The following is a 13639-nucleotide window of genomic DNA, read 5'->3' as shown; positions in this document are numbered from 1 at the left end:
GCCTACTATAGAGCAGCCCTCCTAGTTGTAGTCAATGAATGGAACCACGTTGCAAGAGACCACCCCACATATGCACTAGACAGACTCCAGTTCCAGGACCACACACAACTACACTACATTTTCCGGGGGTAAAGGTATTAGTCGACTCCTACCTGCTACTCAAAGGGTGTTGGAAGCATGTAAAGGAGCTGAGAAGCAGATGAAATGGGATATGAAACCTACGAGAGAGCCCCCTTATAGGAAGGGACGAGACTACCCGAGATTGGAAAACTTAGAGGCTTTGGGCAGTGGGACTTGCATGGTATGCCCCCACTTTTTGCTGAATTGCTAAATGTACTTTGAGTGTGCACTGGGTTCCTGCCAATCAGGAAACCCAGGGCCTATGTTCAAACCCTGGCCACATGTCAGCCCCTAGTAAATGGTACACTAGGTACCTGGGGCCTTGTGACCAGGGAAGGCCCCTAAGGGCTGCAGCACTTATTGTGCCACCCTTAGAGGCCCTGTACCCTGACACAAACACACTGCCCTTGCAGGCTGAGTGTCTAGGTACAGAACAAAACAGAGTCAACATGGCACATATCCCTGTGTGCCATGCCCACAACACACACTGCCCTGGCATACTTCCGACACCTCTCTAGCTGGGTGTCCTATGCCAGTGGTGTGGGTACAGGTACATGAGCCCTGTGCCCCTACAGTCCCCAGATCCATTCCTGGGCACTGTAAGTGCAGTGCTGCCATTTAAGAGTATATGGTGCTGGGAGATCATCAACACAAGCTCCACAGCACCATGATGGCTCCACTGAAGACTGAGAAGTTTAGTATCAAACTTCTCAGCACATTAAACCTGAACTGATGCCAGTGCAGGATTTAATGTACAATGCACGACAGATGCCCCCTGAATCTAACCTACAATCCACGTCTTGTCTGAGGGGCTGCCTAGGCTGCCACACAACAGACATTTTGCCGGACCCCTAGGAAGAGAGCCATCCGCCCTCCTGGGCTTGCAACAATGCACATCCTGGGAGAGGTGCTAGGTCTCCTCCCCCAGGATGGGCAGGGAAAGCTTCAAGGGCATGCCGCCTTTGCGAGCTTCTCCGGCCACTTGCTGTACTCAGCAACTGGCCCCTATCGGTTCTAAACCCCCACTCTGGCGGGAAGACTGGCCGGAAACCCCAAGGAAGGACAGGGGATGTGCCAGCCTCTGCCAACCCACCCCTCAGGTGGAGGAGGCGAAGTGAAGCACATCTCTGGGCTCTCGCCATCTTGATGATGGGGAGCCCTGCCCAATCAGGACTAGGCCACTGCCCCCCTCCCACAGGAGAGTGGCAGGATAGGGGGTGGACCCACCCCAGGGCAGGGACCAAGTGGTCCCTGCCCTTTACCTACCTGTAACGCCCCTAAATTTAGTATTTATGGGCACCCTGAACCTTCCTTCCTGAGATCCAGATTCCGAAACAGCAAAGAAGATCAAGAGACAAGACTTGACGTGCAGCTGCTCACAAGAGGAAGACACCAACTGCTTTGGCCCCAGCCCTACCGGCCTGTCGACCCTCGAACCTGCTCCTGCTAAACTCCGGCATCTCCAGTGGCCAGCAACCTCACAAACCCCGGAGGACCAGGCTACCTTGTGACTCTAAGCAACTGGGACTCCCACGAGCAGTGGTACTGCTCAAAGCAAGTAACTGACCCCTGGCATCAGCCAGGAACCGCGAACCCTGCACACTCTGCACCCGCCAAGCCTGGCCTGTGCTGGAGTGAACAAAGACCCAGAGGACGTCCCCCCGGCGACTGTGACCCCGAATCCAGCACCCAAGGACCCACCTTGACGACGCCTGCAGCCTCCGAACCAGGGACCCCTCTAACCGCGACAAGCCGAGGGTAAGATTTTCTGACACCAAAAGGCACCCCGGCGCCCTGCGGCCCCCTGTGCCAGTCTCCTGAGTGCCTACCTATCCTCCAACTAACTAACTTACCTCTTGAAGTGGTGGTCACACCTGAAGAATCTTCGTCCCCGAGCTTGCAGCCTTTGTTAGTGTTTGAGCTTCTCCATTGCGATCCATTGAGCGCCCAACGGCTCAAAATCACCCTGCACCCAGCCGCCCGAGTGCCCCTGGCAGTGCAATCTCTACTCTACTTCCCCATTTGCCCTGAGCAAGTGACCAGGAGCCCAGCTCCCACAGCCGCGTGGCCTGCTAGCCAGCTGCCACCAACCAAGGGCCCCCTGCCTCCCATAGGATAACATTGGGCCTAACTCATTATGCACCCGGCTGCCCCTGTGCCGCTGAGGGTGGAACAACTGTACTGACCTGAGACCCCTGAGTCTATGCCCAGAACCTTAACTCTGCCAGTCGAATACTTACCCAAAAGCCGATAACTCTTTTCTTCCATAGGGTAACATTGTCTTGGAAATTCTTCTAAGTGCGAAGTTTCTAAACTTTAAAATATTCACCTAAAATCAACCGAGTAGCGAAAATGAAATTACTCACCTACTATCAGGAGAGATCCCAGTGCTGGATCTTGGTGCTCAGCACTGACCCTGAAAAGTAATTACAACCATACTTGCCGCTAACCCAATTTTCTTCCATAGGAAACCATTGACTGTTTTTCTGTGAAATTTCTTCTAAGTGTCGATTTTTGCAAACTACAAATATTCTTTAAAAACCGCACCAACTGTGCAAACGTAATTACTTACCTGTTTTAGATAGATGTCCCAGTGCTGAACCTAGGAGTCCAGCACTGGATTACAAAAGTAACGAGAACATACTTTACCTGCAACTTGAATTTCCTTCCATAGGATAACATTGCCTGGTTTTTGCTGAAAAAGTTTTTAAGTGTCGATTTTGCAAACTTACAAATATTATTTAAAAATCGCCTGTATAACCAAAACACAAGTGTCAACTTTTAAAATACTAAATATTGCTTTAAAATCGCTACTGTAACTAAAATGCTTTTACTCAACTGTTTACAGGAAATGTGCCGGGACTGAATCCAGGATCCAATCCTGTGGTTAGAAAAGTAATCCTCAAAGTAACTAATTGCATTTAATTCGAAATTCCCATTGAGCTCAATGTATTATTGTGTTTGAAATTGTGTTGACTATTGCAACAACTGTCTATTGCATTCAAAAGCCTACTGCATACTGAAAGTATTTATATAAAGCCTCTCATTCAGAGAAAGTATATTTTGAAATCTATTGTTGGTTAATAAAACAACCATATATTTTTATACAAAACCATTGGCCTAGAGTTCAGTTCCTGTGTGAGACCATTTGCTGGCTGAGTGTGTACAACAAATGCTTTACACTGCCCTCTGATACTGCCTTACTGCTCGACCAAGCTACCACTTTAGAGGGTAAGGTTATATCTAACTGTAGCCTCTGCCAAACCTCTGGGGACTGTGGACTCTGTGCACACTGTACCTATTTGGTAACAGTATTTACAGAGCCACTTTCCTACAGACTTGATAGGGATCCCCAAACTGGGGGATATAATAGAGAAAGGTATCATTGCAACCTTTAGTGAACTCCAAGCTGTGCATCAACTACAAGACACTCAAACCTACGCCTATCTCAGACTGAAACATGCCTGGCAGGCGGAGGGACTAGATGCCACAGCATTGCCAGAATTTTCCCTCTTAGAGGGCAGACTTATAGAGGAAGAAATTCCATCCAAGGTCATTTCATTGACATATATAACTCTAATAATATGCCTGACAAACTAGGACCACTTACAACCAAATGGGAGCTAATTACAGGTCCTATGGAAGACATGGACTAGGAGGCTGCCCTCATGCATCCATGCGAAAGCAAAGGTTACGCCTCATACAACACAAGATCTTACACAGGACTACCTTTGATAGAGCCAGACTGTACCACATGGGAGGAGCAGAAACCCCGGACTGTCTCAGATTCCGAACAGAACGAGGCACATTTATACATACCCTATGGGAGGGAATCAAAATATATTGGACCAAGATACTGGGGAAACATCATAACATACTGGATGCGCACATTGAGTTAGAGGCCAAATACGTTCTCTTGGGTATCCCCCGGAGGTAGACCTACCGCTTAGTAAGCTCACTTTGGCCAATCTGGGACTAGTAGTAGCCAAGAGGGACATAGCCTGATACTGGGGTGTCCATCAACTTCCAACACTTAAGGAATGGAGAGCCTGTTTAGATCTATATATGGTGGCGGAAAGAATAACATATAAAGCAAGGTGGTGGTCATGCAAATTCCGAAAGATCTTGAATCCATGGATAGAATACTATGGGATAGAAATAGGTGATGGAGAGGAGGGATCAGATTTGATTAAAGAGATATCTGTGATGGTCATGAAAATTGCTGTCCCTGACCTATTGTTGATAGGTGAAGATAATTTATATGTAACCCTCAATCTGGAAGAAACACGTTAGTTATAGATTCCTTACCTCAGAATTACCCCCAGACGTCAGACTGGATCCGGAAAGTTTTTTCGTCAGCAGTACCTCTGCACGTCGAAAGGTGGCGTCGGTCGGCTCCGCGTCCATCGTTTGCGTTGTGGTAGCCGGGATGACGTCTCAGCAGCTACTTAGACGCTGCCCTCGCGTGCTGACGTCAGTTCTTTCATTTTCCGTCCCAGCCAGCGCAGATCCGGAGAGAGCGGTATCTCCAGTCTATTTTGGACTGAACTTTTTGAGTGACTTTTGTCGACGTCTCTTTTGCGTCTGACTCCTGGTGCACTTAGGGATGCCCAGCTTCAAGGCCTGCGGCTCCTGTAGCCGACTGGTGTCTGTTCCGGATCCGCACCGCGTGAGTCTCTTTTGCCTGTAGCGCGACCAGGACCCCAAGTCGTGCTCCAAAGGCACAGGGGATCCCATCACTCACCAACCTTGGTGACTGATGGGATCCCGTCCCTTAATTAGGGCTCCCCTGTGTTAGAGTAGGTATTATCTACTTTTGTTAGACACACCTTAGGGCGCTGAGTAACACACTAGACCCACTGATAATTTAGTTTGTTTCTGAGCACTCTGGAAGGCTACCTCTCGGCCCTTTCAGCCTTTTTTAGGCTTCCTGATCAGCCTTCTCTTTTCAACTCCCCTGTTGTAAATCGCTTCCTTAAGGGCATTACCCATCTTTTTCCTCGTGTCCCCTTCGTAATGCCTCAGTGGCACTTGAACTTGGCTCTTGCTTACCTTATTTGCGCTCCCTTTGAGCCGCTTCACAACTGTCCTCTCAGACTTTTTACTTTAAAGACTGCCTTTCTGGTTGCCATCACCTCTGCTCGCAGGGTGAGTGAGCACCAAGCTTTCTTCTAAGCCTCCTTTTCTGGCTGTTCATCCGGACAAGGTCGTCCTCAGAACCAGACATTTCTTTCTTCCCAAGGTGGTTACTTCTTTCTACATTGGTCAAACCACTTTGCCCACCTTCTTTCCGCCTCTGCATCTTTCTAAGGAGAAAGAGGTTCCACTGTCTGGATCCAAAACGTGCACTTTCCTTTTATTTGGATCGCACCAAGCAATTCCGGGTGGATGACCTGCTCTTTGTTGACTACGTGGGAGCCAAAAAAGTTCGGGCCGTGCACAAACGGACCATTTCTAGGTGGGGCGTTTTGTGCATTAAAGCTCGCTACTCTTTGACAAATGAGCCTCCAGTGGGACTGGGCGCCCATTCCACTAGGGCGACGGCAGCTACCACTGCTTTGGAAGGGGGAGTCCCCCTAGATGACATCTGTCAGACAGCTACGTGGGCATCTCTTCACACATTCACAAAACACTACTGTCTGGACAGGAAAGTCCGGAGAGACCGCTTCTTTGGCAGTTTTGTTCTCCAGGACTTTCTGGTGTGAACTTATTTCGCAGACCCACCTCCAGGGTTGGTATTGCTGAGATATCTATTCTAAGGTAAGGAATCTATAACTGTCTTTCAGGTGACCAAGTTACGCCTTCGGCAACAATATAACTGAAAGAAACACATAGTGATAGATTCCTTACCGTAGAATTACCCTCAGGTGTCAGACTGGATCCGAAAAGTTTTCGTAAGCAGTACCCCTGCGCATCAGTAGGTGGCGTCGTGCGGCTCCGCGTCCGTTGTTGGCATCGTGGTCACAGAGATTACCTCAGTTCTGTCTTTTTCCGCGCCAGCAAGTGCAGATCTGGGAAGAGCAGGTACCCACAGTCATTTTTTGACTGACTTTTTGATGCTTTTGTCTCTAGTTTTTTCATCGAGTCTTCGACTCCTGGTGCAGTTAGGATGCCCGGTTTTAAGTCCTGCGAGGACTGTCACCGCATGATGTCGGTGACGGATCCGAACCAAGTGTCTTTTCTGCCTGGGGCGAGGTCACGACCCCAAGTCGTGCCCCGACTGCCAGGCTATGGCACCAAAGTCTTGGCGGGATCAGTCCCGAAAGCTGCTGGAGGCCCGGCAGTCGGCTCTGTGCCGTTAGAGGTCCCGTGGGAGGTCGGGGGACCATGGGTGGAGTAATCATCGATCTTCGGGATCCATGTCTTCGTACTCTGGGTCAGGTAAGGCGAAGCACAAGAAGTCGAAGAAACGTCATCGTTCTCAGACTTCCCCTCGCCGGTCGCGTGACGCAGCTGAGGGTGCGAGTGGTGCCTGCCCCGCGGAGACTGTGGGTTCGCCACCGGCCTACCCAACCTTTACGGGTCAGTCGGCGACTCCGGCCCAGATAAAGGAGTTCCTGCCGGCCATGGCTCGCCTCTTTGAGCCGTCGGGTCCCGCTGGTGCGCCTTCGGGCCCCGCAGTCCAGACTGGGGGTCCTCGTGTTTAATTGCAGTCGCTGCCGGCTCCGGCCCCAGTGCTGCAGGACCTCCATGGATCCAGACCTGGATCCCAGTCTACGCCGGTTGACCTCATAACACCTCCTCTGACGTCGGCCCCGAAGGGGACGCGGCTTCTATCGATGCGGTTCTCGACGTTGCTCGGGGATTTCTATCCCCATTTCCCTGCTCCTTATTTTAGGCCTGTGGAACGGCCTGAGGAGGAACAGGAGGACTGGGAGGGGTCTGGGGACCCTCTCGCAGCTGATTGAGAGTATGAACAGGACTGGGCAGAGGAGTTGGGGGAAGCCAGTGGTCTGGATACCTCACCAGACCTTTGCATACTGTCTACTCCTACCTTGTCTACGGAGGAGGGCGCTAGTTAAGCTGTGGTGTTGCATAGGGCGGCCGAGGCTCTACAACTCGTGCTCCCTACTGTGGCAGTCAGGACTAACCTCCTGACAGAAGTGCTTCAGCCAGCATCTACTTCTGTGGAGCCGCTGCTCCCGTTCAACGAAGCACTTTCCGACATTCTTTTGGGCACCTGGTCCAGGCTCACCACAGGGGCTCCAGTGGAAAGGAACGTGGCCCGACGCCATCGCCCGGCTCCGGGTGACAACATTTTCCTCTCCCAACACCCCACCCCGAGAGCTTGGTTGTCCAAGCCTCTGCTTCTCCAACCGCCTCCTCTTCCGCACCACCGGATAGGGAATCCAAGAAACTGGATCAGTTAGGAAAGAAGATTTTTTCTTCCGCCAGTTCTGCGCTGCGGTCCATGAACACCGATGCCTTTTGGGCCGTTACTCCCACTCTGTGGGATACGGTGGCGCAAGTGCTGTCTCAGTGTCCGGAGGAGGCCCGAACCGCTCTCTCCCAGGCTGTTGCAGAGGGGAGAGACGCAGCGAAGTACATGATTCGTTGTGGCCTAGACACGGCCGACTCACTGGGCAGATCTATTGCAACGATGGTGGCGATTCGTCGCCATGCCTGGGTTTTCGGGGGCTGTCCAAAGCACACTTATGGACATGCTCTTTGATGGCCGTCGCCTATTCGGCGACAAAGCAGATAGCGCATTGGAGCGGTTTAAGGACTCACGGGCTACGGCCAAGTCCTTGGGACTCTGTGCAGTTCGCCCTCCTCCGCCTTCTGCTTTTCGCTCCTTTCGTCGCACCGGAAGGGGCGCCCGCAGTGTTCGCAACAGAGCCACAAGCCTGCGCAGCAACAATCACAGCGCGAACGCGGGTTCCGCCGATGCGGACCAAGGGGCCAGCGGGCGGGTCAGTCCACCTCCACCTCGGCCACTACTATATACAAATCTAACTAGTCCGAATTTTCAGGCCCATCACACGCCAGTGGGCGGCAGGCTATGCCATCACCGAATGTCAGATCGGACTGGTGGGTTTTAGAGATAGTCCAAAGGGGCTACTCCCTCCCCTTTGAGACTACTCCTCCAGCCATGGCACCTCGGTACCACTGCATGTCGGGGGATCATTTGGTGCTTCTTCAGCAGGAAGTTGCGGCCCTCTTGCCCAAGGGGACCATCGAGCTCGTTTCGACACCAGAAGTAGGTCGTGGTTGTTATTCCCACTACTTTCTGGTACCAAATAAGGACAAGGGCCTGCGTCCTGTCTTAATCCTCCGGAACGTCAATCGCTTCCTCCGCAAAGAGAAGTTAAAGATTCTCACTTTGGCTCAGGTCTTGGTAGCGCTGGACTTGAAGGATGCTTACTTCCACATCCCGGTTCTGCGGGCCCACCGATGCTACCTGCGGTTCACGGTATGCCACACGCACTTTCAGTTCACCGTGCTCCCTTTTAGCCTTACCAGCGCCCGTCGGGTGTTCACGAAAGTGATGGCGGTGGTCGCAGCTCATCTGCGCAGATCTGGGGTTTCAGTCTTCCACTATCTCGACGACTGGTTGGTGAAGGTTGGCTTGCCCCAGGCAGTCGTTTCCCACCTCCAGACTACGGTCGGCCGACCAGCATTTGCTGGGGTTCTCCATCAACGTGCCGAAGTCGCATCGGATTCCTTCTAAGAATCTCCTCTTCATCGGAGCGGTTCTGGACACGGTGCAGTTTCGGGTCTATCCTCCCGAACAGCGAGTCCGGGATATTCTGTATCTGATTCCGATCTTTCAGCCCTTGTCCCGGATTTCGGTCAAGGTGACCCTGAGGCTGCTGGGCCTCATTGCCTCCTGCATCCTGCTGATTGATCATGCCAGATGGCATCAGAGGAACCTGTCCGATCACGTGCAGATCTCGGAGGGCACTGCATGACAGTTGCAGTGGCGGCTCACGAACCAGCATTGGGTCGACGGCAGATCCCTCTCCATTCCCCAACCGGGGAGTTTATAGTGTTGATGGGGCGGCCACATGGGAGAGGCAGAGATTAGAGGCCTCTGGTCTCCTGCGGAGTGCACTGAAGGCATTCCTTCCCTCTGTCAAGGGGAGAGTAGTGCAGGTGTTCAGACACCACCGCCATGTGGTACTGCAACAAACAGGGCGGGGTTGGGTCATGGAACCTCTGTCAGGAGGCTCTGCGCCTCTGGACATGGCTGGAACATCAGGGCGTTATCCTGGTGGTTCAACACCTGGCAGGTTCTCTGAACGCCAGGGAGGACGAACTCAGCCGCAGGTGCATGATGGATCACAAATGGCGTCTTCACTCTGACGTGGCGCAAGGTCTCTTTCAGCAGTGGGGAGAGCCTTGGTTAGATTTATTCGCCACTGAAGAGAACGCGCAATGTCATCAGTTCGCGCGTTGGAATTTCCAAGGCGGCACTCGCTCTGCGACGCTTTTCCTATCAAGTGGAGTTGCTGTCTGTTGTACGCCTTTCCGCCTATACTACTTCTGCCCAGAGTGCTGAAGATCCGGCGCGACCAGCCCAAGTCATCCTTGTGGCTCTGGACTGGGCTCGAAGAGTATGGTATCCCGAGCTACTCAGTATGAGCATCGATCCCCCAATCCAACTGCCTCTTCGGGAGGATCTTCTGTCGCAGCAGCAGAGGATGGTCCTCCACCGAACCTGTCCAGCCTCCACCTCTATGCGTGGAGATTGAGCAGTAGCAGTTGATTCCTTTCGACTTGCCTCCTGAAGTTTGTGATGTCCTTCTGGCAGCCAGGCGTCCCTCCACTAAGGTGGTGTACGCCTGCAGGTGGAACAAATTTGTGGCATGGTGCACAGCAAAGACTGTGGATCCCTTTTCTGCCCCTCTTTCAGAAGTCATTTTGTTCCTTCTTTCTTTGGCCCGGCTGGGCTCTGCTTTGGTTACTATCAAAGGTTATCTTTCTGCCATTTCGGCCTTTCTCAGGCTCCCTAATCAGCCCTCTCTTTTCAAGTCCCCGGTTGTAAATAGATTTCTCAAAGGCATTACACACCTTTTCCCTCCTATTCCATTTATGATGCCGCAGTAGGACTTGAATCTGGTTCTTACGTATCTTATGTGTGCTCCTTTCGAGCCCCTTCACAACTGTCCTCTTCGTCTCTTGATCTTGAAGACTGCCGCCCTGGTTGCCATCACCTCCGCTAGGCTAGTGAGTGAGCTCCACGCTCTTTCTTGTAAACCTCCTTTTCTGTTGGTCCATCCGGACAAGGTTGTGCTCAGGCCCCGTCCTTCCTTTTTGCCAAAAGTTGTTACGGTCTTTCACATTGGGCAGACCATTACCTTGCCCACCTTCTTTCCGCATCATTCCAGAGAGGAAGAGAGGCTCCACCGTCTGGACCCAAAACGTCCGCTCTAATTTTATCAAACGCACACAACAGTTCCGGGTGGATGACCAACTCTTTGTTGGCTACGTTGGCACCAAGAAAGGTCGGGCGGTTCACAAGAGGACTATCTCCCGCTGGGTCGTCTTGTGTATCAACGCCTGTTACTCTTTAGCTAAAAAAGAGCCTCCGGTAGGGCTGCGTGCTCATTCCACTAGAGCAACTGCAGCCACTACGGCATTGGGATGTGGTATCCCCCTGCAAGACATCTCTCAGGCAGCCACGTGGGCCTCGCTGCACACGTTTACTAAGCATTATTGCCTGGACAGCCAAGTCCGGAGAGACTGCTTCTTTGGCCTTTCGGTTCTCCGTGACTTTCTGGTGTGATCTTGGTTCGCAGACCCACCACCGAGGTTGGTATTGCTGGGGTATATTTTACGGTAAGGAATCGATCACTGTTTTTCTTTCAAATGAACAAGTTACTTACCTTCGGTAACGATATATCTGTAAAACATTAGTAGTGATAAATTCCTTACCACCCCACCCATCCTCCCCCTTCTGCGAACTGATTTCTAGGGTTAAGGTCATCTCTTTCAGGGCTCTAGTTTCAATGTACCAGTGGTCAGTATCCTGCATGGCTCTGCTCCTGGCGCGGAAAGTAGTGTACAGAACTGACGTCAGCGCGCATGGGCGGCGTCTAAGTAGCGCCCGCGACGTCCTCTCAGCGACCACAACGCCAACGACTGATGCGGAGCAGTACAACGCCACCTACCGACGGGTACTGCTGACGAAAACTTTCCAGATCCAGTCTGACACCTGTGGGTAATTCTACGGTAAGGAATCTATCACTACTAATGTTTCTTACAGATATATTGTTACCGAAGGTAAGTAACTTGTTAATCTGTAAGAGACCTAGATTAGTTATAGATTCCTTACCGCTCCACCCATCCTCCCCGTTCCATGACCTGACTTCTCGGGTCAGGGAATCCTTTTCCGGGCCCTTGTTTTGTGCACCAGTGGTCAGTGTCTTGCATGGCTCTGCGCTTCTGGCGTGGAGTGTCGCGTAAAAGAACTGATGTCAGCGCACAAGGGCAGCATCTAAGTAGCTACCGGGACGTCATCCCGGCGACCATGACGCCAACGATAAACGTGGAGCCGACCGACGCCACCTTCCGATGCGCAGGGGGACTGCTGACGAAAAACTTTCCGGATCCAGTCTGACTCCTAGGGGTAATTTTAAGGTAAGTAATCTATAACTAGTCTGTCTCTTACTGATATATCGTTACCGAAGGTAAGTAACTTGTTCTTCTAGTGGATACTCTTTCTACTCAGATTTCTCTCCAACCACCTAGATCCCCAATCTGTGGAGTGGACTTTTGAGAATGAATCAACTGAAGGTGTGGAAAAGGGAGGCAAACTGATGTCCGCGGGTGACACTTGTATGTAGCCCGGTTTCATATTGTCAATGGGGCGACACCAGGGCGCAGTAGCTAATACAATTTATTTGCAAATCTAGTTTGTAGCCTGCGAAGATTCTTAAGGTGGGTATTCTGCTGGTAGGTAAGTGTGTCCACCCTATAACTTTACCAAAGGTAAGCAATGCACTCTTCAAGGTATCTATTTAATAGAAACCCCAGCACTTGTATGCGTTTTATCATTTGCCTTAGGTTGTTGGCCCAACCTTCCATAAACATGCTTGTCTTCTTTTTCAGGAGCAAACAAAAAACGCACAGTTCATAATTATATCTCTGCGGAACAACATGTTTGAAATTGCTGACAGACTCATTGGAATTTACAAGACCCATAATACAACAAAAAGTGTAGCAACAAACCCTAAAGTTATTGCATCAAAAGGACTTGCTGAGCTTAATTTGGTTGGCTGCTGTTGAAGACTTTCCTGTTAAAGACCTGTCCTTGTGAAAGAAATCTACTCCCTGGATGTTTTCAAAGGGATACTCCTCTCTTCCTGGTCATTAATATTCCTTCTTTTAAATTATTGTATGACCACCCCTTGCCTTTTTACAAGAATAATTGTATTCCAAATTATTAATCCGAATGTAAAATGCACCAACTTTAAAACCAATATGTAAATATTTGAGTGAATGTGGATGGTACACATACATAAAATTCAATAGTGTGACCAACTTGTTTTTCATTTTACTGTTCTAACTGCATATTTTGTACAGTAACGTTTAATAAAATATTTTAACCAGTACTGTTTAATTTCTTGAGCAGTAGAATCTATGTGCAGGTCATAACATGTTTGTGTGATGGCTTGCCAAATTTGGCCTACCTTTGATGTGCTGCTAAGACTATTTTTGTATAAAACCATACATCCACCTCAGATGTGATTTCTAGGCACAGATGTTAATCATTGTATTTAAATAGCAACCTAGTATTAATCTTTCTGTAACTAAGATTATTTGCAGCTGCAGGGAAACTGAAAGATACTGGTAATGAGTTCCCCCGTGGGATCACTTGTATAGAGAATGCCTGACAGCCAGCGGATCGTGTGTTCAGATGTCTGGGTACCATATGAATACTAAGTTTTAAGCAAAGAAATGAACTGTACTAGTACAGAGTTCTAATTAATACTGAGGCTAGTGAAATAGAATTCCTAAGACCATATAGCCAGCTAGTGAAGTTTGGAAAAGATGTTAGATACATCTCCTTTTAAGGCTCAATGCCAAGTAAGTGGCTGTTTCCCTTAGTCACTAAACCCTAAAAAATTGTTTGGCAGACCCTGATAAGAATTCAGTTATGGCATCATCCCCAAAGGAAAATGATGAAGCGCAGACTCCTCAGTTTGTGAATATGCCCCAGGTGTCAAGAGTGGACCCGGAATGTAATGTTGTGCATCTCTGCACCAACATCTATCTGAGAGACGTCTAGCCACAGATTCCTTACCTTAGCATTATCCCCAGGTGCCAGACTGGATCCGGAAATGTTTCTACAGCAGTGTAACTGTGTTTTGGTAAAGGACACAAGGCGACACCATACAACGTCGTCCACCAGTGTAACGTCATCAGAGTCCATATATGCCCTCCCCTGATGTGCTGACATTAGTTTCTTCCTTTTCATGTTGATCCAGAGTGCAGTACCTCTGGCAATTTTTGGCCTACCTCGACGTCAAAGCAGTGTGATTTTTTTCTGGATATTTTAAAGGTCCTGGGGACT

The 13639-nt window shown here is 50.2% G+C and overlaps 1 protein-coding gene across 3 annotated transcripts in view; it reads left to right on the top strand.

Moving 5' to 3' along the window:
- The window catches only part of SMC4 (structural maintenance of chromosomes 4), a 910253-nt gene extending 897576 nt beyond the window's left edge, over window positions 1-12677 (top strand). For all 3 annotated transcript variants that reach the window (XM_085634717.1, XM_085634719.1, XM_085634718.1), the window contains exon 24: window positions 12175-12677. In XM_085634717.1, coding sequence (XP_085490843.1) covers window positions 12175-12351 — 177 coding nt within the window. In that variant the 3' untranslated portion in view covers window positions 12352-12677. The remainder of the gene's footprint in view (window positions 1-12174) is intronic.
- The last annotated feature ends 962 nt before the right edge of the window (window positions 12678-13639 follow it).

This window comes from Triturus cristatus, chromosome 11 (assembly GCF_964204655.1).
Source record: "Triturus cristatus chromosome 11, aTriCri1.1, whole genome shotgun sequence".
Lineage (NCBI taxonomy): Eukaryota > Metazoa > Chordata > Amphibia > Caudata > Salamandridae > Triturus > Triturus cristatus.
The sequence above is the reverse complement of the archived record's forward strand: the minus strand, read 5'-3'. Positions and strand labels throughout refer to the sequence as shown.